The sequence below is a fragment of the Lepidochelys kempii genome, chromosome 2, assembly GCF_965140285.1.
Source record: "Lepidochelys kempii isolate rLepKem1 chromosome 2, rLepKem1.hap1, whole genome shotgun sequence".
Lineage (NCBI taxonomy): Eukaryota > Metazoa > Chordata > Testudines > Cheloniidae > Lepidochelys > Lepidochelys kempii.
Window position 1 is genome coordinate 82,973,291 of NC_136381.1, and position 24,372 is coordinate 82,997,662.

General features: G+C 39.3%; 1 protein-coding gene across 4 annotated transcripts in view; it reads right to left on the minus strand.

Annotated features, from left to right (window-relative positions):
- The window catches only part of GREB1L (GREB1 like retinoic acid receptor coactivator), a 221,783-nt gene that overhangs the window by 87,585 nt on the left and 109,826 nt on the right, over positions 1-24,372 (minus strand). For all 4 annotated transcript variants that reach the window (XM_073331425.2, XM_073331423.2, XM_073331426.2 and 1 more), the window contains 5 exons: positions 21,008-21,167; positions 20,549-20,746; positions 7,666-7,842; positions 4,772-4,948; positions 3,831-3,953 (listed from right to left, as the gene is read on the minus strand). In XM_073331425.2, coding sequence (XP_073187526.2) covers positions 3,831-3,953; positions 4,772-4,948; positions 7,666-7,842; positions 20,549-20,746; positions 21,008-21,164 — 832 coding nt within the window. In that variant the 5' untranslated portion in view covers positions 21,165-21,167. The remainder of the gene's footprint in view (positions 1-3,830; positions 3,954-4,771; positions 4,949-7,665; positions 7,843-20,548; positions 20,747-21,007; positions 21,168-24,372) is intronic.

Here is a 24,372-nt window from a genome sequence, read left to right on the forward strand (position 1 = left end):
GTTGGGCAAGAAGGCTGAACTGAAAGCCAATTGGGGCAGGGAGTGAGAATGGGGTAAACACAGAGATCTGGTAAGGAGCTGGGGAGAAGGACTAGGAACCAATGGTGTGGGAAGAGGAGACAGAGATGGCAAGGAGTTGGGGTGTGGTGGAAGAACTAGAACTGGCTGAGCAAAGACTCTGGGACAAGAAGAAAGTGGAGGGGGAGCCAGATTGGATGAGGAGCAAGACTAGGATTAAGAGCCAGCAGGGAGAAGGAATAGGGACTCAGCCAGTGAGCCTGGAGTAGGGAGACTTGGACTGGCTAGACCAGGAGACTGGGTTAAGACGAGAAGCCTGGGGAGTGGAGACTGGGACTCTGTGTGTAAGGAGAATGGAACTGGGACAAGGAGCCCTGGATGGAGAAGAAACAGGACTGGGACAGTGACAGGTTGGAAAAAACAGAGCTTGGGGGGGAATAACAAGCGGAAGAGTCTATTCCTACTAGAGAACCTGCTTTCCATAGCCTGCTGTCCACTGCTGTCAGCACATATATGGAAAAGCCAGTGGCAGAGGGTGCATATCAAGCAGCACACATCTGTCTGGTCCATCTAAAGGGTCAAACCCTGCTGATGAACCACAAGGGTGACCATATGTCATCACATAATGGAGTTTCTGGTTTTTTCAGTTTGCTTTCATAAAAATCCAGAGAATTACTCAAAATTATATCAAATAGAAAATTATTAAGGTTGCAGACTCAAACACTAAAGTTAGGAAATGCCAGAATTCAGGTTGCTTGTCTAACCTTAATTTGGGCCCCTGTGTGTAAGCATTATGATATAATATTTAATTACATGATCACATACTGATTTTGCCACAAGACTCTTGCCTCTCTCAGTGCACAGGATGGACCTGCTCTGGGGATGAATCAGGGCTGTGTAGTGAAAAGAGGCTGTTGTCTATAGAACTTCTGTCTCATCTGTTGTAGGTTTGAAGGTGCATAATGAACAAGGCAGAGGACTATATGAAGAGAAAGTTGGTCGCACGGAACACTTCCCTGGAGAACTGTATTCGGTCTCTGAGATTCTATCCATGTTTTGGCAACAGGGTCCCTTTGTGATGTTGGGCAAGTCACTTAATCCAAACTTCTCACAGGAGATCGCTAATTGTGCATTCCTCATTTTCTGCATGCCCAACTTCAGATTGTAGGGCTTGATCTGCAGAAGTGCTGAGCACTCACACCTGCAAATGAAGTCAATGGAAGCAGTGCTTCACTATATAAAGTGCTACATAATACTAAGTACTGTGAAAAAATCAGGTCCTACACATCTCAAATTCAAATATTGACCGCAGCCTCTCTGTGCCTCAACTGTCCATCTGTAAATTGGGGACAATACCACCCCTTCACATCACAAGGGTTTTGTTGAGACAAATTAATTACTATTTGTGAAGCACTTGGATATTCTTGTGATGGGTATCACAGAAAATTTCCCATGAGGAAATTAATAATTGTATCCTCATAGATGAGTTTGAATAGTGTGCAGTAAATAAGGTCTGGGGGCACCCAGTGAACAATGAGGAGAAAAAAAATATTGGATAGCTGCTCATTGAGCACAGTCCAGCCTGTACACTCAGTGAGGAAGTGGTCCTGTGGAAAAAACAGTATGTGCTTATATAATTAAAGACTTATCATAATTAATCTTTGAAGAATTAGATTTTATTGATAAATGGCGGTAAATGTCAATTTCCCCATGCACACACAAATCAATGAAAAGGTATTTCCATGGATAATAATCAAAATTTACAGACAGGTAAAGAAAGAAAAATGTTGCTTGAGAATTTATTAGAGTTTGATTTAAGGATATTTACTTTGTATACTTTGACATATGATGTTGACAATTTGTGTTTTAACAGTTATAAAGCTTTACATTTTTAAATCTCAATGTCTCCTGTCATGAAATAATTATTGCTTGACCAGCTCCATAATTTCCCACAACTATGAAAATTTAACTGGATAAAAACTGAAAAAATGCTTACAAATAAGCATTGATATGTCAAAAATATAAAAATATACAATTCCACTTATTGTAATCATAATGCATACACACAATGGGCCCATACTAAGGTTGCACAGGCAACCTCAACTCTGGCATTTCCTACCTTTGAAGTGCTTGACTTTGCAACCTTGATGTTCTTTTAACATGTGTATATAGCTATTTGTATAATAGTTATATAACTTCTAAGGTAGCTAGGGCCTTGTACTTTAGTTACAAAGCTAGACAGAGGGAAGTACTCAAGTCCATACCTTAGGAAAGAAAAATGGTGATAAAAGGAACATATTTTCAGAAAGCAACCCAGTTTCATTACACCTACCTGAAAGCAACAGAGAAAAGTAGTTCACCTCAGTGTATGACTAGCTATGGAGACTTCCAGGGAGAAACCTGAACTTTCATCACAGGTGGTTTGCAACAGTACTTATACATTACAAACAAATATGGTGGGACTTTTTCCCCCTTGTCAAGTGGAATTTGTATTATGAATGTGGCACTATCTTCACTGGAAGGTAACAATGGTGGGAGATAAAAGGGTTTGATAACTGTGACCTGAGAGAACAAATAGTGATACAAAAGGACAAGAAGAAAGAAAATCATGGTGAGTTGATAAGGAGAAAGCAGTCTATAAAAGGTGTATCTATTAACTTGTCAGCAGCAACCCAGACAAAGCTGTGTAAATATTAGATTACTTGTTATGCCAAATAAAGAGAGATTCTCATGTGCCTGCATATTTTTCATGCAAGGACCTGGAGGCCAAGACACCACAACATTCTCATTCCAGATTAGAAATATAGTCTCTTAAGTAGGAATAAAATCCAACACCTCCGGCAACGTGTCCCTGAACATGCTGACTAACATTTGCAACACCAATAGGAATGCTAATATTCCATTTTTATTGTTCATTTATTTTCAGCATCCCTTGTAAGCAAAAGAATTATTGAAACAAGTTTTTTTTTTAAATTTTGCACTTCAGATCCCTCCATATAAGCTTATATTCTAAAATATATGTGGCCAATTAAAATTCCTGGATAACTGAGATTTTCAGACATGACAAATCCTGTTCTGTTTTTACATCATTCAGAGATGGCAGAGATGTGCACTCCATTCAATCATAGCTCAGCTGAATAAAAACTTTTTGTTTCTAAAATCTATCAAATAAACAAAAGAACATGAACTGCAATAAATCAACTTCAAAAATTGTATCAACCTACAAAGCACACCAAAGAAAAATCACCTTTTGAGTCCAGAAGGAAAGCCCTTCTAGGTGAAACTGTTATGGTTATTAGAAAACGTCTTTATTTCTACTTAAATCAATGCACAACTCCACGAGATAATAATTTCAAAGCTTTGGAAATATGGCTATGATGTGTCTTAGCTCACTTAGAAAACCACTGCAGTTTATCACTACTTTTACCACACTTCAATAGTGGGAGTCAAACATCAAAAACAAAAGGCTGCTTTTTCTCCAGTGAGGAAAAACATGTCAATTCAAGGTACCCATTCTGTTTAGGATGTTCACTATAAAGGAGTATTTCACAACATCAGCAAAAATAATATAATAAATAAATAAAATGGATTTTTAAAAAAACTAACACTTTTCAAGCTACTATTAAGAGCTAAACTTATCCCAGTCTCATCAGGTCCTTAATACTGACAGAATAAATTTTGAAATATGTTTTCTATCTTTAAGTTGTAAATGATGCATGCTAAAAATCTACTTGGCAATCCTATGGAACATGTGAGGTACTTTATCTCCCCCAGTGGTCATTTCTACAGCATGCAGCACTTTCAGCCCCTACCTGTCTGAGTGAACCCTGATTTGTATCCATTAGCTCTTCCGCTCTCTGGGGCCGTGGATGGTGACACTGAAGAATTTGGTTTAGCAGAATGGCTAGCAGCAGATGATTGTCTGCTTCTACATTCTGGAAGTGAAGCAGCTACAGTACATATTAACAAGGCCTGGCTTTCAGTGCAACAGTTTAGTGCAACGGTGTTAAACATTGACAAATGTTAAAAGCACATACGGTATGACATGCAACAAATAGCAAAGTTCAGCTAAAACATCTCTCAGGATTCAACCAACCTAATTTAATTATTTAGTTACAAAAACCCTCCCCATAACATTCATATCAAGGGGCCTTCAACTTAAAGCTGAAGATATTCACCCTAGGTGCACCCAGGGTGCAAAACAAGAGAGCAAAACCTGAGTACGTGATCCCTCTTTCCATTCCCCTGAGATCAGCGTCCCCAGCTTTTATCTTAGAGTGCAGTTTGCGGAGTTAGTTTTTCTATGCTAGCATGAATTTATAAGTGCTAGCATGAATTTATAAGTGATTAGATTGGCAGAGCAGTCCAGGAATTGTGGCTGGAGAATAGGCTGAGAGCCACTCTGCCAGATCCCGGAAGAAAACACCCAGACATAGGAGGCGATTATCGGGCTGATGGACCGCTTTATTTCTGCGGAAGGGGGGATTTGAGGCCTCCTCTGGGGATGTGGTGAGGAGGGGATAGAAGAGAGATGGATGAGAAACTCTCCTTTTACCTAAATCTTTAGCCTCTTGGGTGAAATCCTGGCCCCACTGAAAGCAGTGAAAGTTTTGCCATTGAGTTCAATGAAGCCAGGATTTCACCCCCTAGCTTTTTAAATACTTAAACCCAAAACTTTTAAGGTTCACCCAACACTACATAAAAATTTTCTAAAATCTGTAAACATGCTTCTAGCAAATGGGTTATTCTTTACCTTTCCAGCAGATAAGGGGTCCCTTTGACAGTACACCTTGGGAGCTTCTTACCAGGTAGTACTTTAAGTGCTTCTGCTTCTTTGGCTGAGTGGTTAGTTTCAAGTTAATGTGGTTGGAAAATTCCGTGAAGTATCGAAATCCCCTTTCTCCACAGCCTATACAATTCCCAGAAAACCCTGCAGGAAAGGGTGGGGGAAAAGGTACACAAACAAAATAAATTCCTTTTGAAATATACTGGGAATTAGGCCATTTTAGCCTTACCTGAATCTACTACAGTAACTGGGTAAGCTTCACACATAGCATAGGAATGACAGGAAGACAGACAAACAACAGAGACAGACTTTTGCTGCCTCACACCACTTTGTTTGAAAATGCCCTCTCTCTAGCTGTTACTAAGTTAGGCCCAAAAACTATCCCCCAATCTTCCACACTGTACAGTTCCTCAGAAGGGAGCAAATTCTCAGAAGAAAGCACAATAGGTACATGAAGACTGAGAAAGTTATTCACAGGATGATCCAACACCCTCCATGTCAGTACCTTTCATCCCTGCTCCTAGCACAGAGTGGAGGACCGGCTCCAAGAAGCATGCTTCCTTTCCCAAACCTGACTGATCCACAGTTTTGTGTATAAAGTTAATGCTGCCTAAGGCAGCCTTAACTCCCGGGGCACTGTGAAATTCCCCTTTGGTCTTCCTGAAGAAGGAGCCTTCAAAAAGCAGGGAAGCGGGGGGCTAAGTAATACCTTTGCATTATTAAGTTCTCAAATGTAAAAGTGTAACACACGTCCTGATTACTTTCTTATGACTTATGATTTTCCCCCTTATTAGGGTCTTAAAAGGGCACAAATAAGAAATCACTTAATCCAAAATCCTTAGTTCTACTGAGACAGAAATTTAGAGCTTTTATTAAATTTAACAGATTAGGAATACAGCCAAAAACTGGGTAGAAGACCATTTGACAGTAGAGACACTAAAATTATTTTGTGGAGAGAGCTGAATTACATCTTTGCACTAGGGTTTGTATGGTAGGACAACAGAATTAGGGCTATGTAATTTTCACTGAGGCCAATGAGAATTGTGCACTAGAAGAATTGGCTTCTGAGTAAGAGATGGGGAAGACTAAGTTTATTCCTAACCATATGCCCTTGCATTTGGCTTTATTAAAACACGCGTTTGAATAATCCCAGTTTACCAATCCATCAAGATTGTTCTGTACAACTGACATCCTTATTATTTGCCAATCCACTAATTTTTGCATCATCTGCAGATTTTACCATCAACTCATTTAAATCACTGAAAAAGATATTGAAGGGCAAGTGGCCAAGAACAGGTCCCTGTAAGCAGAGGTGCTGGAACTAGGGGTGCTGCTGCTGCACACCCTAGCTTGAAGTGGTTTCCATTATATACAGGGTTTACAGTTTCGTTCAATGGCTCTCAGCACCCCGACTATACAAATTGTTCCAGCACCCCTGCCTCCATTAGAAGCATCTCTATTTGATGATGATTCCCCATTAACAATTACTTTTTGAGAGCTATCTATCCATTTAATAGGTGCTACACTGATTTTTGCAGTGCTAATTTTTATAATCAGAGTGTCATGAGGTACTGTGTCAAATACTGTACAGACGTCTACATCAAAAGTTAACTTTATCAACCAAACTTGTAATCTCATCAAAAAACAATATCCAGTTTCTTTGACAAGACCTATTTTCCATAAAACCATGTTGATTGGCATTAAATTATATTGCCATCTTTTAATTCTTTACTGATTACTTCCCATGATTTTGCCCAGTCAAGCTAACTTTCCTATTAGTTACCTGGATCATCCTATTTACCTTTTTAAATACTGCACAATATTATTTCTTTACCCCAGTGTTCCATGATTTATTAAAAATCAATAACAGGGGCTCAGAGAGCTCCTGAGACAACTATTTTAAACTGCTTGTGTATATTATTACCCAGTCCCATACACTTTTACATTTTTAATTTTAGTAGCTCACCGGCAGAGCACAGATGAGCTGTTGGCTCATTACCAAATAAGATGACAGGCAAGAAGAGGCTAAACTATGAAGGTAAGGTCTTAAAAGGAAAGACAATTTGTAACATGGAAGTGGAAAAGGTGGAGCGAGTGGAGGGATACAATGAGGGGAACGGCTGGTAGGATAATGTGATTGGACCAATGAGGCAAGATAATGAAATTGGCAGTAGCATTTGAATGGATTACGGGCGACAATATGGCATTTTTCAAGGACAAAAATGAGGAAGCTGCAATAGTTAGGATGTAAGATAATGATGGCCTGGACTAGAGTTTTAGCTAAATAAATCCATTAAAGCTTTAGCGAAATTTCTTGTCTATTGAAAAGTCCACCTCAATGTATTCTAGGCACCACAGGAACAGGGAAGAGAGAGAGGAAATTCAAGATGGAGATTGATGGTGCCAAAAAACCAACAACCTTACATCACTTTTATTGGTCTGTTCACCCAGCAGTCATAGGCCAAGAGGGCAAAACAGGTGTGCAGATGCATGTCTCCAATTAGCAAGAAACATTACTGTGTTATTTCATATTTTAATTATTATAAATATAATCTGTGTCTGCTAATTCATGTTTCTTATTCATGAAATGAAATTTTTACACACTGACTGGAGGTTAAAAATTGACTACGTTTCACATTTATGCCCCAGTGCTACAACAGACTTTGTGTGGGTGGACTCCTGTACCTATGTAGGGCCATATTTTAAACAGGCTTTTCAAGAAGTTCAGTTATAGATTTAGTTTCATAAATACGGAACTCTCTTCAACATACCATGAAGAAAAATTCATTTCTTGAATCAACTTTAAACCAACCTTTTAGTTATCAATTGTTGTAACAAGAATAATAATGAAAACCATTTACCTAAAAGTGCATTTTTTCCATGATCATCTGGCAAAAACCGCTTGTCAACAGCACAGACTAAAATATGCTCAGGAAGATTTGGAGACTTGGCTCCTACCAGCAGGAAGCCTGCTGGGATATCAATTTGTTCCACACACAGCGATATTAACCGCAAATCCTTGCCTGCTTGACAAAAACCTGAAAAGAAAAGATGTGTGATTAAACTTTTACGAGTGGTTTGCTGTCACTTTCTCTTTTGTTTGTTTCAGCTATGCAAAGCAGCCAAGGAAGATGTTTCCCATTATTATCTAATTTAAATTCTTTTTTTTTTTAGAAAATACATACATTGTGTAAATGTATCATCATTTAGGGTCTAATCCAAAGACCACTAACGTCTTTGGAAAGACTTCAACTAAGCTCAGGGTGGGTTTTGGATCAGGTCCTTAATAAGGATACAGATCCACTGGCAGGGGGCATCAGCGAAAATAAATAGCCATTATTTACCTAAAAGGCTTCTGATTGGAGAAAGTAAGTAAAACTCTGGAGATCAGAAATCAAATGGCTAAGAAGCAGATACCTTTTCCACTATTCAAGTCCAGTTTTAAATAGAAGAAAAGCTAAAACACTCAAACGTATGAAAAAGCCCTACAGTGCAAAACTCATCCTGTGTTTCCTTTCCATCTATACCACGTCACTTGAAACTAAACAAAAAAAGTTATGAGTTCATAAAAACAAAACAAACAAACCTCTTAAATTATTCCCAAGTTCTATCTTCTCTGCATCTCTCTTTAGATTGTAAGCTTTATAAAGGGGACAGTCTTTAACTTTGTGACTTGGTGCTAAACAAACATATTAATAATAAAAAAGACTGCTACATATCCAGTGTTTACTAAGAAAAAAAACACTAAAAAACCCATCAGTAGTTTATGAAATTTGACCCTAAGTTATACCTACACCAACTCTTTATGCTCAGGAACACTGAAATAAAAGAAATTTCAGTGATATATTATTCAAATAGAAGTTTTTTGGGGTGCTCCAGCTTTTATTTTCCATCTGTGTATTACATTGTCTAATATATATAACTGTTACTGTTTATGTGATGCAATCCATTTTTCAGAGGTTTATACGTTTTCTTTGAAGAAAAAGATGCATTTAAAAACTCAGTTCAGCAGTGGGGCTTTCAGAAGACTGTTGCTTTTTGTTTGCCCCTACCCTCATAAAAAACTAAACTCAGCCATATGAGACTTAAAATCATTTTTCAAAATTCACAACTTGTTTGTTTAGGCATTTTCAAAATTTCCAATTTTAAAAAAAATTTAAAAGCAATTTCTGAGTTAAGAACAAATCAGAAAGAGATGGAATTTATGTTATCATTGGTTCATAATGTAGGTTGACATTTGAGTTTTGAAGTTGAGTTTTGTGCGTTTGCGTTTAACTTTAAAAATAGAAAACCCATTCGTGGGCCAGTCAACCAGCATCTGTATTGGATTTATGGGGATCAAAATGACTGGCCACATTCTCTGCTGGCATAAGTCAGGGCAGCTCCATTATTGATCCCAAACTATTTACAACAGAACAAAATCTTGCCCTACTTTCTCCCTGATTTACTTCTAGTTCCACTTTGAAGACTGAGATGACAGACACCAGAGGGAGCCATCTTTATTTCTTGTCCTCCTCCACCGGAAGGGATATAGTGACAAGGGACCTTTTGGTCTCTCTTTTCATAGGCAATGAAACTGTTAGTGGAAGCATTATAAAGCCAGGTTTATAAATGGTTCATGCGAACACAATTTCAGCACAGGTAGCCTGGCTAATGTACAGCACACACAATAACTTCATAAGCCATTTTGCTAACCTGGCTCTATGATAGTACGTCCCTACCTAATTTCCACTTCTACAGGTGCAGGAAAGCTCGCCCATCTGTCAGCTGCAGCAGGAGGTGGTAAGTAGATTTGTTTCAGGGCATTAGCAAATATGGGGTTGGCAGGTGACAGGGCACTCCACTATTGGTTGACAGGGAGTATGGTCTTTACTTCAATGCACACCAGGAAGGTTCTGCTACTGTGGCAGAGGAAACCTGAAAATCCTTTTTCAGTGCTTATTTGTGCATATACAGTATAGTTTACCAAAGAACAGCTTCAAAAGGCTCTACTGTATCGGTTGTAGCAAACTATTATAAACCTTCATTATTAATTCAATTTTAACAGCCACATCCAAGGCATTACCATCTATGTACTTTAATACTGTACACCCTGATCCTGTAAAAATTCATGCATCTACATAACTTTACCCTTGTAAGTAGTGCCCTTAACATCAATTTGAGTCATGCCGCATGGAGGATGCCATTTTGAAAATGGCATCCTTCATACAGTGTTAACTCACATACGTGCACAAGTTCACACAGGTGAAGGCATTCCAGTAACATACAGCCTATTCAGTACTACTACACCATCACTTGAAGGAAAGTCCTATTTTGCTCAATCTAACGGAAGACACGTAATATTTTCACATAAACGAGTTTAGTGTAATCAGGGGCGTTATCAATGTAGACATCATACAGGTGGGGATGTAACCCGGTTCTAGATAAAAGGAGCTCTTCTGGGTATATTGTATTTTACTCAAAATGTAAATTGCCTGCTTACCCAGTTGTGGGTGGTACATACCACTGAGATATTATGGCTAAAATTTTCAAAGAAGCCTTACTTCATTAGATACTCAAATCCCATTGACATTCAATGGAAGTAGTGTGCCTAACTCTCTTTGGCTCCTTTGATAATACCAGCCTATACCTCGGTCTAAAATGGCAAAATTACCCACTGATACAACAGGGGTCAGCAATGAAAAATTTTGCTATTATACACAAGGCTTATGATACAAAAGATGTGATTGTTTTAACAATTACTCTTTAGTACGGTCTTAACTAGGAAATTTTATAAAAATGTTCCCAACTCCACTAACACTGACTGTTGGAGCTTTATGCTAAAATGTGTTATTGTTAGCAACACTAGGAGATCTAGAGTACCCAGGGTTTTGGCAGTCAACAGTTTTCAGCACTGTTGTAATCTGACCTGCCAAAATAGCTAGGTGTCACTGTGCTAAAAATCCTGTTAGCAGCTAAAACCCCACCTACAGCAGGTCTACTAATGTTCTAACACTAATTCCACTGAACTCAGGTTAGCACTGGTAGGAATTTTTGGATAAAATTCCATAGCATGCACACCACCCTGATTGAGACAGGCCTAGCAAATCACGTTGAAAAGGTGTTAGTAGGAACACAATTTAAGCTGTGTTTAAGACAGATTCATACCATCAGTTCTGATGAGGTCTCAGTGTGAAGGACAGAACAGGAGATCCTCAAAGCCCTAGAAGGAGCCCCAAGAGGAAAAAGCAACCAGGAATAGTTCATAACATTTTAACAGTCATCTGAGCATGTACCTTCTGAGCTTGTACCACTGCACCAAGGCACATCTGTGTTACACCATAATACCTTAGCACAGAGGTCCCCAAACTGTGGCGTTTGCCCCACTTTGGGGGGCATGGAGGACCATCTGGGGGCGGGGGCATGGCAGACCCTGGGCCAACCCCATGGGGGGCGGGGAGGGAGCACTACCCAGCCCCTCTCCTGCTCCGGTCCCCAGCCTCAGCCACTGGCTATGTCTCCGTTCCTGGCCTGGGGCCGAGGCTAGGGGCAAAACCAGAGTAGAGCCACACCTGACCAAGGCCTGGCTGCCAGCCCCCACTGCAGTCCAGCCACTGCCCTGCTCCTGGCCCCAGACTCACCCCCAACTGCAGCCCCAGCCTCTGCCCCCTTACCCTGTGTCCATGTCCCCCACCAACTCCTGAGCCACAGCCCTGTTCCCGGCCCTGGTGGGGCAGAGGGGGCGCTGACAGGGGTAAGGAGGAGCAGGATCCTCAAAAGTTTGGGGACCACTGTCTTAGCAGTACAACTAGCCTATGTATCAGAGGCTGATACTATAGAGTCTAGACAATAGTATCCTCTTATCTGAGAGGCTGTTTTATCTGCATAAATTTCATGCTCCCTATTCAATTAGGATAAATACATTCTATTATATAAATGCTGTACATACACAGCCTGTAATGGTACATACTACAACGTAGATACGTCTTTTAATATTTACCCAAGATAATAGATGAGAAGCTGCCATTACTATATACAAGATACTCACAAATTCCACAGTAAACTGCAAACACTTCTTATACCTTTATAATTGTTCTCTTGTATTATCTTTTGTTTACACTACTAAAAAAAATAGCTCCACAAATGCAAAAACCAAAAAGATCTTTGAACATAAAACTAACGTTTAAACAAGATTTACCATCTAGCTTAAAAGTTTAAAAAGCCATGGAAAAACAAAGCTGATGTTAAAAATTTGTCTTTGGCTCACCCTCAGCATAGACAGGAGGCTGAAGAAATGACAGCAATGGGTTGCACTCAGGACTGATTTTCAGTTTTGTTTTATGCATTTAATTCACACGCTTTAAGGCTGAACTTTTAAAGGGATCCATAGTTGGCTTCCATTTGTACGAGAAGCTTTAATTGATAGCTGTTCGAGACATGTCAAATAAAAAATATTTTCTTTACAAAGACTTTAGGGGATTTTGTGTTTACACATCAACAGCCAAATCAGAAAGAGTAGATTAATAATTTTGGCCAGGTACCTCTGTGTTAGCTTAAAGTAAGAGATTATCAGAGAATACGTATCTGCTTCTATGAAGAAAAATCTTTAATTTTCTTCCCAAAATAATGTAGACAGTATCCAAGAGCCATCCATTCTTCTTCTTTTCCACCCATGTAAGGATCATTTCTTTAGCAACAAAATGAATCATTTGTATAGAGTATTTTTGTTAATTGTTTTCTCAAAAAGTTCCAGTCATAACATTTTATTTTTCTGGCTTACCAGAAGTTCAGAGTGCTAATTTTTTTTCCTACATGATTTTGTGTTGATAATTAAATATCAGATAGATACGACTATATCCATGTAAACATCAATAAGGCACACATTTTCAAAAATTGACCTCTAATTTATGCTAGTGTAATCTGCACGCATAATTTTTTTTAGATTCGGTTCATATCAAGTGTATTTGCACTATATACATGCTCATTTATATAGGTATTTATACATAAAAATTCTGTCAAGTGACAGTATGTACAAGTTGTTTACACAAGTGATTGCAATTTGTACTATAAAAATGATGCATTCACCAATACAGGCCAGATTTGGAAATTTAACCCTTTACTGTTATTTGCATGGATACAGGTATCTCCTGATGTATAGTTACACATGAAGAGGGGGTAAAAGCTAGGGCTGTCAAGTGATTAAAAATATTCATCGTGACTAATCACACTGTTAAACAATATTAGAATACCATTTTATTTTAATTTTTGGGATGTTTTCTACTTTATCAAATGTATTGCTTTCAGTTACAACACAGATCACGAAGTGTACATTGCTCACTTTATATTTATTTTTGATTACAAATATTACTGCTATAAAAACAAAAGAAATTGTATTAAAGTACTTGTATGAGGTGAATTGAAAAATACTCTCTTTATCATGAAAGTTGATCATACAAATGTAGAATTATATAAAAAAAATAACTCATTCAAAAATAAAACAATGGGCTTGTGGCTGAAGCATGAAAAGGCATACAAATGTTTAGCATATCTGGCACGTAAAATACCTTGCAATACCGGCTACAAAAGTGCCATGCCAACGCTTGTTCTCACTTTCAGGTAACATTGTAAATAAGACGCCAGCAGCATTATCTCCCATAAATGTAAACAAACTTGTTTGTCTTAGTGATTGGCTGAACAAGTAGTAGTACTGAGTGGACTTGTAGGCTCCGAAGTTTTACATTGTTTTGTTTTTCAGTGCAGTTACGTAACAAAAAAAAAATCTACATTTGTAAATTGCACTTTCACGTTAAAGAGATTGCATTACGGTATTGTATGAGGTGAACTGGAAAATACAGTTTCTTTTGTTTATCATTTTTACAGTGCAAATATTTGTAATAAAATAACAATATAAAGTGAGCACTGTATACATTGTATTCTGTGTTGTAACTAACATCAATATATTTGAAAATGTAGAAAAACATCAAAAATATTTAATACATTTCAATTGGTATTCTATTGTTTAACAGTGCTATTAATCGCAATTAATTTTTTTGAGTTAATCGCATGAGTTAACTGTGATTAATCGACAGCCCTAACCCCCTCAACCCCATTTTAGCTGTCATTTGGCCAACAAAAATCAACCACTATAATCCTTACAATGTTTAGAAAATATTAAAAAAATAAAAGTATACAAATGAGCTCTTTGATTCAGTCCCCGCTCAAAAAAAAAAAAAAAATTTACCATGGGATCCTCAGCTTTGTTTTAAAAAGAGAGCAGGCACTTAAATCCTGATTAGTAATTTGCGAAGTGCCAAAAGCAACGGGAAAGAAGAATAATGAATAGCTCTTAGGGACATCATCTGCATTTCTTTGGAAGAAAATTCAAATGTTTTCCTTCACACAAGCATGTTTGCATTCCACAATCATCTTAATTTAAACTAGCACAGGCCTGTCTGCCCAATAAGGAATAGTCTTGTCCGCACAGCTGTGGAAATACAAGCAAAAGGGCTAAAATCTTTTGAAAGCAAAGATTTTCTATTTTGTTTTCTTTTTTCACCTAAAGGTACCAAACAACACCCTTAGTATGGGGTACAAACTTGTATCTGTACTGCAAAAAATATATTTGCATAAGAAATTAGCTTCTAGGAATTACATATGAATTGCAGTTCACTGTCACTCACTATTGTAACTTCACAGCAACTGATCAGGTGTTAAGTACCTGCTTACTTAATTGCCTCTGAAATTACTTTTGACCTCCTTTAGACCTCAGGTAAATTGAGGATTTACTAACAAAAGGAAGGTGCTACTATTGTGTTTCACACATATCTTGCATATAATGCCATTCCACAAATTAAGACAAGCATGCTTTAAAGGCATGGCAATGAAGAGGTTAAGAACTGTTTACTGTATTATCTAGTTGTACATTTGAGGTCATTATGCTAAAAGCTGTCAGTATTTCCATTGGTTTTAGAGTAGCAGCCGTGTTAGTCTGTATCCGCAAAAAACCTTCACAGAAGTTTATAACTGGGCTATAAAAATCCATTTGGAGCTAAAACTTCTGCCAAAAACCAAAAAGAAACACTTATGCTTATTGCTTAAAAAGGCTTTATTTTTACAAACAGAATAATTATGTGGACTTGTCACCCTATAATGGTCTTCCAACAAGAAGGATAAAGGACCTCCTGCTACTGCCAAGTTAGGAAGAATGTTCAGCAAAAATGTTACTTGTGTTTTATTCATTATCAAAGGCAATACAAACCAGTTCATGCATTTCTGACTGATTTATGACTCAGCCATGTGAATTTGGGGAATTATGTGATTTTTTAATAAAAATTAGGATGTTATATGGAATATGAAATGACCATGAGTGAAATCCTGGCCCCACTGAAATCAACAACACAACTACCATTGACTTCAACAGGACAAGGATTTCACCCCACATAAGGTACAACCCTTGAGACATTTAACCTAAAGTATCTGTATAATCAGCAAAACTTATGAATTGCAGACTCAGGAACCAAGGACCCAATCCAGTACATGTTCAGGTTGGAGCACCCTGAGCAGCCCCACTGACTTCAACTTTTAATTTTTTATCTATTATTTTGAATTCAATCCTAATATTACTTTTCTTTGTAAGCAACTGCTGAGTTGCTTCAGGGACGTCATGCAATGGAAAATGGAAGGTTAGGTGATCTGTATGATCACATATAGGAGGAAAGGTGGTCACTGAGTCAATTTCTTTGTTTAGACATGGTGTAGAACATGAACATATTTGGGTACCCATGCACTTACAACAATACATATAATTATACACAATCTATCAATTGGCGTGGGTTCACAGAAGAGCCAAGAGAATAATTAGAAAACATGCCTTATGGTGATAGGCTCAAGCCTAAAGGACAGTTAAGGGGTGACTCGATCATAGTTTATAAGTATGTACATGGGGAACAAATATTTAATAATGGGCTCTTCAATCTAGCAGACAAGATCCAATGGCCGGAAGATGAAGCTGGGCAAATTCAGACTGGAAATAAGGCATACATTTTTAACAGTGAGGGTAATTAACCATGGGAACCATTTACCAATGGTCTTGGTGGAGTCTCCATCACCGACAATTTTTACTTCGACTGGATTAAAAAAAAAAAAGATATGCTCTAGTTTAAATGGAATTATTTTGGGGATTCTATGGCCTGTGTTATACAGAAGGTGAAACTAGAACAGGGATCAGCAACTTTTGGCATGAGGCCCACCAGGGTAAGCCCCCTGGCAGGCGGCACCAGTTTGTTTACTTGTTGCGTCCACAGGTTCGGTCGTGGACTGAGGGATGTGCTGGCTGTCGCTTCCCACAGCCCCATTGGCCTGGAACTGTGAATCGCAGCCAGTGAGAGCTGTGATCGGCCGAACCTGCAGACACAGCAGGTAAACAATCCAGCCCGGCCCGCCAGGGGGCTTATGCTGGCGGGCCGCAGGCCAAAAGGTTGCCGATCCCTGGACTAGAAGATCACTATGGTTCCTTCTGGCCTCAGAATCAATGAATCTGTCAGTCTACAGCTACTCTGATGGAACGTCAGCAATGTTTTAAAATTTCTTCCCTCTCCTTTTCCAACAATCAAAAAATAAAATCCCTCCCCACCAACCCAGCATCTTCAGGAAAACCCTTAATAGGAACATGAACTGAAAGGGACCCCCTGGGTCATTGAGTCTAATCCTCTGCTATTCTGAACAACTCTGTGATATCATCCCATTCATAAATTCAACACAATCCATTTTAAAACTAGTTAGGTTGTCTGCCTCCACTACTCCTATTGGAAGGCTGTTCCAGAGCCTCACTCCTTTGATGTTTAGAAACTTTCTTCTAATTTCCAGCCTAAATTTATCCATGGCCAATTTATACCCAGTAGTTCTTGTGCCAACATTGCCATTTAGCTTAATTAGCTCTTCTCCCACCCTGTCTTTTACCCCCTTAATGTATTTATGGGGTATGTCTACACAGCTTCTGGGAGCGAGCCTCCCACCACTGGTTCACACACCTGTGCTGCTAGCACTTGCGCTAATGTTTTTAAAATAGCTGTATGGATGATGCTTTTACATTATGGTTCAGGCTGGAGTTTGGGCTCTGAAGCCCACCCCATACCCTGGAGCCCAAGCTCGAGCTTCCACCTGAGCCAAATATCCACATTGCTATTTCTAGTGCACTAACATGAACTCTGCCACCACAAGACTGTCAACCCAGGCTGTGAGATACACTCCCAAGAGCTGTTTAGAAATACCATAGACAGCAAAAATATTCCCCTCTCAGCCTTCATTTCGCCGGGTTAACAAGCCAAGCTCTTTTAGTCTCCTTTCAAAAAAAATAGACTCTCCATTCCCCGATCATCCTAGTAGCCGTTCTATGCACCTGTTCCTGTTTGAATTCAGCTTTCTTGAACATGGGTGCCCAGAACTGTACGCATTCCAGACAAGATTTTACTAGTGCTTTGTACACCGGCATTAGTACTTCCCTATCTCTACCGGAAATACATCCTAGGATCAACATTTGCCTTTTTCATGATCACATCACACTGGAGGCACAGTCATTCTGTGATCGACTAATAAATCCAGCTCTCTCTTCCTCTGTCATTTCCAATTGATGAGCTCCCATACAGAAAAGCTTTGCAGCCACCCAATATCATTATACTTGTGGTTTCAGAGTAACAGCCGTGTTAGTCTGTATTCACAAAAAGAAAAGGAGTACTTGTGGCACCTTAGAGACTAAACAATTTATTTGAGCATAAGCTTTCGTGAGCTACAGCTCACTTCGGAAGAGCTGTTTGGAAACGTCTTTCCCCCCAAAATACTTCCCAAAACCTTGCACCCCACTTCCTGGACAAGGTTTGGTAAAAAGCCTCACCAATATGCCTAGGTGACTACAGACCCAGACCCTTGGATCTTAAGAACAATGAACAATCCTCCCAACACTTGCACCCCCCTTTCCTGGGAAATGTTGCATAAAAAGCCTCACCAATTTGCATAGGTGACCAGAGACCCAAACCCTTGGATCTGAGAACAATGAAAAAGCATTCAGTTTTCTTACAAGAAGACTTTTAATAGAAATAGAAGTAAAGAAATCACCTCTGTAAAATCAGGATGGTAGATAACTTACAGGGTAATTAGATTCAAAACACAGAGAACCCCTCTAGGCAAAACCTTAAGTTACAAAAGAGATAGACAGAAATAGTTATTCTATTCAGCTCAATTCTTTTCTCAGCCATTTAAAGAAATCATAATCTAACACATACCTAGCTAGATTACTTGTTAAAAGTTCTAAGACTCCATTCCTGGTCTATCCCCGGCAGAAACAGCATATAGACTGCTCTGTCAGACCAAAGAGAAAGAATTCCAGAGTCAAGAGCCCTCCACTGAAACCACACCTCCCTCGACCTCTTCCAGAAACAGACATCTAGGAACTTGCCATCTTCAACACCTCAGCTTATCTCAATTGTCAATTCTGAGTCCGAATATAAGGTAACCAGGACCCAAAATCTAAGTGAGCTTTGTAAGTCAAAGCCAACAAACAGAATTGCATGCACAAATGAATTCAAAGGCAGTACAAACTAAAGAACATGGATGTAAAATGCTCCATGTGTGAAACCCTACTAAGTACAATATGCAGGGATACTGCAGATGTTTATATCACACTCAGCACCCTGGCATCTCAGCACCTACCTGCACTAAAAGTACCCCCAAGTCTTCAAGTGTAGCTCCAAAGAGTAATCCAGACTGGAGGTGAGAAAGGCATGGATGATTGTGGCACAGTTTGTATATGAAAAGAAAGCCAAAGATGGAAAGGAACACTCTTGACAACTGTTGCTGTCTGGACAGCTAGAAGCAGCCAGGGATCCAGTAGGTTCCCAAGGTTGTGCAACTTAGCAACCGAAGGCAGACACACTCCACACCTGAAGGGACCAAAATCACTTCCATCATCGGCTCAGGTTGTTTCTCACAATCTACAACTGTCACTTTATGGCTTTAACTGGGTGTACTTCTATCAGCTAGCTGTCATTCAAGCCCTGACCTTGGTCAGTCACTAGAAATGCAAGCAACCACTCCCATGAAATAGAGGCACAGAACTAATTTCCATCAACATTCTGAGGACACTTCACCCCAAAGAGCCTCACATGCATACCCTGAACAGGAAGAAAAATAAAACCCCGGAGTACTCCAATGAGAGAACCTAGGAGCAGGGAAGCAATTGCTCAAAGGCTATCAGAGTCCACTTGGAGAAAAAACAACAAAGCCACTGTATCCATCCCTGCCAAGTTACACAGACATGTCAGTGCTGTATCAGGATAAATGACATCCTATGCTGTGACAAATCTAAGTGAATCAACACAAGCACTTGATCTTGGTCTGTTGCTACAAGACCATCAACCAGTGAGACCAACTTAGTTTCTGTGTCATTCCCAGGTCTAAAATCTGAAAATAGTCCAAAAAAAATATAAATAAATAAACCCTCTGAACACACCAGCCAATGTGAATACTATATCACAACAAACCTCTCTCAATAACTTTCCCCAATTTCTGATAACAGCCCAGTGTTTTTGGAGTCAAGGCTTTTGGGGTTCCTTTGTTTTGGAGGACAGACATGCCCATCTAAGACAGACGGATCCAGAAGGGACCAATACATAAGATTTTTTTTTTTAAAAAAGTGAACATTTGCCACCAATTACCACAGAAATTTTCTGTTCTAATTTGGGGAGAAAACTGGTAATTACAGATACCAATCTGTATAGTAGCTGTTGGCAAACAATGACTATTTAATAACAACTATTGCAAAAAGGCCAACAAACCAGCAGAAATTTAACATTAACATAAATAAGTTTATATAACAGTTATGATTAAGTTATTTTCTTCAAGGAATTTTTAGGTCTGTAGGATATCAAACCAATAAGAATGTAAACCCGTTATTTAATATTTACTCCTAACAGCTTTCTCCCTAACCATTCTATCCACACAATATCCAACATCATTGCCTTCCTGCTCATATTTTCAATAACTAGCATGGTCAACAAGTCTGTTTATCCTTTTAAAAAGCTTAGGTGTGACTCTGAACCTGTTACACTGGTAAGCAGCTACTCATGCAAGCACCCCTTTATGGCTATGGTAATACTCACCTGAGTAAATATTCACTAATGTAAGGAAAATGTTCGCTGTTTGGCTCTTAGTAATTAATTAGGGCCATAATGATCCTTAGCCACTTCTAACAAATAATACAGACTTTTTTATACACTGTATCAAACCCCCTTATTTGAATATTTCCCCCATAACTGTTAGCTACATTTTTAAACAGCTATTTTAAAATCTTTTGGAATTCTACAAAGTCATATAAAAGGTTGGGGCTGACTGTCTATGTTAGTTACTCATGCAAGTCAACTAGTATAATTTTTATAGACTTTAAAAATGTTTAAAAATAGTTTGAATGCTTTAAAAAGCCTCTTGTTAAATTTATGTTTGAAAATGTTACATTACATTCTATTCTGGGCCATATTTGAAAATGTAGTCTCAGTCCAAAGCCAAAATTTGATCACAGTTCCAAATTTCTGAGCAGAACTATTCATGCGACTAAGGGTACACTCCTGATCCCTTTGTAAAAATCACTTCCTTGGTCACCAGGCAATATCACAATTCAGCATATTCATTTGATCAGTTTTCATTATTACTAGTTTCTAACCTTAAACACTACAGATTACAGTGAGAACTGATTTAAGCACAGGAATGAGAACTAACCATCGGTAGTGCAAGACCCTTCTGGGGCAGGTTTTTGTGAATATGGGATTGGTGGACTACTTGAATCTGACATGTCTTCATCCTCCTCGTCGTCTTCCATTTCATTAACAGTTTGGTTATTAGAAAAATCCAGACTACCGTTCTGTGTGTAACGATGTACCAACTCTTTGTCCAATTCTTCCACCTTTGGTTTTACATCTGAAAAGAATACAAAAACAGAATCATCTCTACATCCACAGCAGTTCAAACCAATACTACGCTTGGAAACAAAATACCACAACCCTCTTTCTTTTAAGAGGCACAAAAGATGGATTTTATGTCATATGGATAAGCATATGGATTTTATGTCAAAGAATGAATTGAACTGTAATATTTTATAACCACAGTCCCCCGATACTTGAGGGCCTCTTTTTGAAAAAAAAAATGACAAACTGAAGTGTGCCATACTTGCATAGTTACCTTCTGGCAAGAAAGGAGGTTGGTCCGGGTCCAGGTAGAGTTGAGAGAAGATTGGCCGTGGGACAACACTACTGCATCTCAGAGAGGCTTCTATAGAGTTGTGAAGAGCTTCTTCAAAACGGGCGGATTTCAGTTGCCCTGCATATGAATTCCCCATGATCTACCAAATTTAAAAAAAAGGGGGTTGGCTGTTAAGGGGATAGGGAAATATATACACAGATACCATGTGTTCAAAACGATCATTTATGAATCAATAAATAGCCCATATAGTACCCATGAAAGATCAACATTAGCAGTAGCATTTAGTAGTTAATGCAAAATGCAGTGAAAAAAAAACTTGAAATAGTACAGTTTGTTACTGTTTGGGTTTGGAAGCCTCCATTATTTCCTTGTTTCTGCAGTTAGCCCATCTCAAATACATTGGTTATACACCAATTCCCCTTAAGTTTTACCTCAACTTCAAGAGTCTACCTGATGCAGAATTTAATGGAGGGCAGATAAAATCATCTAAAATGATGTGAATTGACTTTTAGTACACAAGGTATATAATCCTGCTTTTATTCTCTTTACCTGTATCTTCTGGGATTTGAGAGGGTTGGTTGAGATAGAGAATACAGGAATATGCAGAATTTACAAATTAGCTTATTTCAGTAACTGTCCAGTTATGTGGCTGCATGACTATATTTATGGAAAAGTTATGTTTGCAGAACAATTGTACGCACAGGCATCTTATTGAGTCTGTTGCCACTGCCGATATCAAGTTAAAGTATCTGAAAGGCCAGTATTTTCATTCTAAAGATTCTTGACCTTTTTTCATAAAGGATGCAAGGTTAATACACTGCAAGTGGCGGAGTTTATAGTATTTCTGTACTTATCACCATTGTTATCAATATAATTACGACTAGACAATCTGAACCCTACAACTAATGATATAACAAGTTTTCATCAAACAATGAATACAAACAACGTCAGCACAGTATACAGGCAAAGCTGTGAAATGTTTTTATTTTAAGCTATACATTACATTTTTCACTAGTACACATTTAACCAATCAAATTTCTCAAGAGTTAATTTTCCCGCTCATTTATTTGATAGTGAATGTATTAAAATATATGAAGTTAGTCAAGGACAAACCGCACTTTAAACCATAACTTGTTCTGCACTCTTAGGTGCTAGTTTGCAGCTGTGATCCACTGCACTGCTGTCTCTAATGGTGCTGAATACTCTTTCAGATTTAAACATTACGTAGTGGAGCAGCCAAGTAAGATTTTACAGCGAAGTGAGGAAAAAACATACCAAATCATAATTCTATCATTTGATTGCGTCTTCACAGCACACAGTATGTATTCCAGAGACACAATGACAACTCAGCATCCACTAATAATAGGCAATCCTGGTGACTGAATTACTGTAAAATTTTATTCCAACTAAGTTAACTTTTAGCTATTTATTTAATCAGAAAGTGCAAAACAAGCTACCACTTGACCTTATTCCTTTCCCACCTTCCTGGCATCACCTCGTTCTATGACTAGGGAAGCAGTGTGGCCTATTGGATACAGCACTGGACTGGGACTGAGGAGACCTGGGTTCTATTTCTAGCTTGGCCACTGGCCTGCTAGGTAACCACTTAACCTCTCTGGCCTAAGTTTCTTCATCTTTAAAATGAGTATAATGATGGGACCTCCTTTGTAAAGCACTATTTAAAGTATTAATTATGTCAGGAAGCACATTTAGACAGGGAAGATGGTCCTGCGCTAAGGTGCTAGCCTAGAACTTGGGAGACCTGGGTTCAAGTCTCTGCTCTAGCACAGACTTCCTGTGTGACCTTGGGCTAGTCACTCAGTCCCTCTGTGCCTCAGCTCCCCACCTGTAAAATATGGATAACAGCAATTCCCTACCTCACAGGAATGTTGTGAGGGTCAATACATTAAAAATATTGTGAGGTGTTTTGAGACCATGGGGCCGGACGAGTTGCATCCGAGAGTGCTGAAGGAACTGGCGGCTGTGATTGCAGAGCCATTGGCCATTATCTTTGAAAACTCGTGGCGAACCGGGGAAGTCCCGGATGACTGGAAAAAGGCTAATGTAGTGCCAATCTTTAAAAAAGGGAAGAAGGAGGATCCTGGGAACTACAGGCCAGTCAGCCTCACCTCAGTCCCTGGAAAAATCATGGAGCAGGTCCTCAAAGAATCAATTCTGAAGCACTTGCATGAGAGGAAAGTGATCAGGAACAGCCAGCATGGATTCACCAAGGGAAGGTCATGCCTGACTAATCTAATCGCCTTTTATGATGAGATTACTGGTTCTGTGGATGAAGGGAAAGCAGTGGATGTATTGTTTCTTGACTTTAGCAAAGCTTTTGACACGGTCTCCCACAGTATTCTTGTCAGCAAGTTAAGGAAGTATGGGCTGGATGAATGCACTATAAGGTGGGTAGAAAGCTGGCTGGATTGTCGGGCTCAACGGGTAGTGATCAATGGCTCCATGTCTAGTTGGCAGCCGGTATCAAGTGGAGTGTCCCAAGGGTCGGTCCTGGGGCCGGTTTTGTTCAATATCTTCATAAATGATCTGGAGGATGGTGTGGATTGCACTCGCAGCAAATTTGCGGATGATACTAAACTGGGAGCAGTGGTAGATACGCTGGAGGGCAGGGATAGGATACAGAAGGACCTAGACAAATTGGAGGATTGGGCCAAAAGAAATCTGATGAGGTTCAATAAGGATAAGTGCAGGGTCCTGCACTTAGGACGGAAGAACCCAATGCACAGCTACAGACTAGGGACCGAATGGCTAGGCAGCAGTTCTGCGGAAAAGGACCTAGGGGTGACAGTGGACGAGAAGCTGGATAGGAGTCAGCAGTGTGCCCTTGTTGCCAAGAAGGCCAATGGCATTTTGGGATGTATAAGTAGGGGCATAGCGAGCAGATCGAGGGATGTGATCGTTCCCCTCTATTTGACATTGGTGAGACCTCATCTGGAGTACTGTGTCCAGTTTTGGGCCCCACACTACAAGAAGGATGTGGATAAATTGGAGAGAGTCCAGCGAAGGGCAACAAAAATGATTAGGGGTCTGGAACACATGACTTATGAGGAGAGGCTGAGGGAGCTGGGATTGTTTAGTTTGCAGAAGAGAAGAATGAGGGGGGATTTGATAGCTGCTTTCAACTACCTGAAAGGGGGTTCCAAAGAGGATGGCTCTAGACTGTTCTCAATGGTAGCAGATGACAGAATGAGGAGTAATGGTCTCAAGTTGCAGTGGGGGAGGTTTAGATTGGATATTAGGAAAAACTTTTTCACTAAGAGGGTGGTGAAACACTGGAATGCGTTACCTAGGGAGGTGGTAGAATCTCCTTCCTTAGAGGTTTT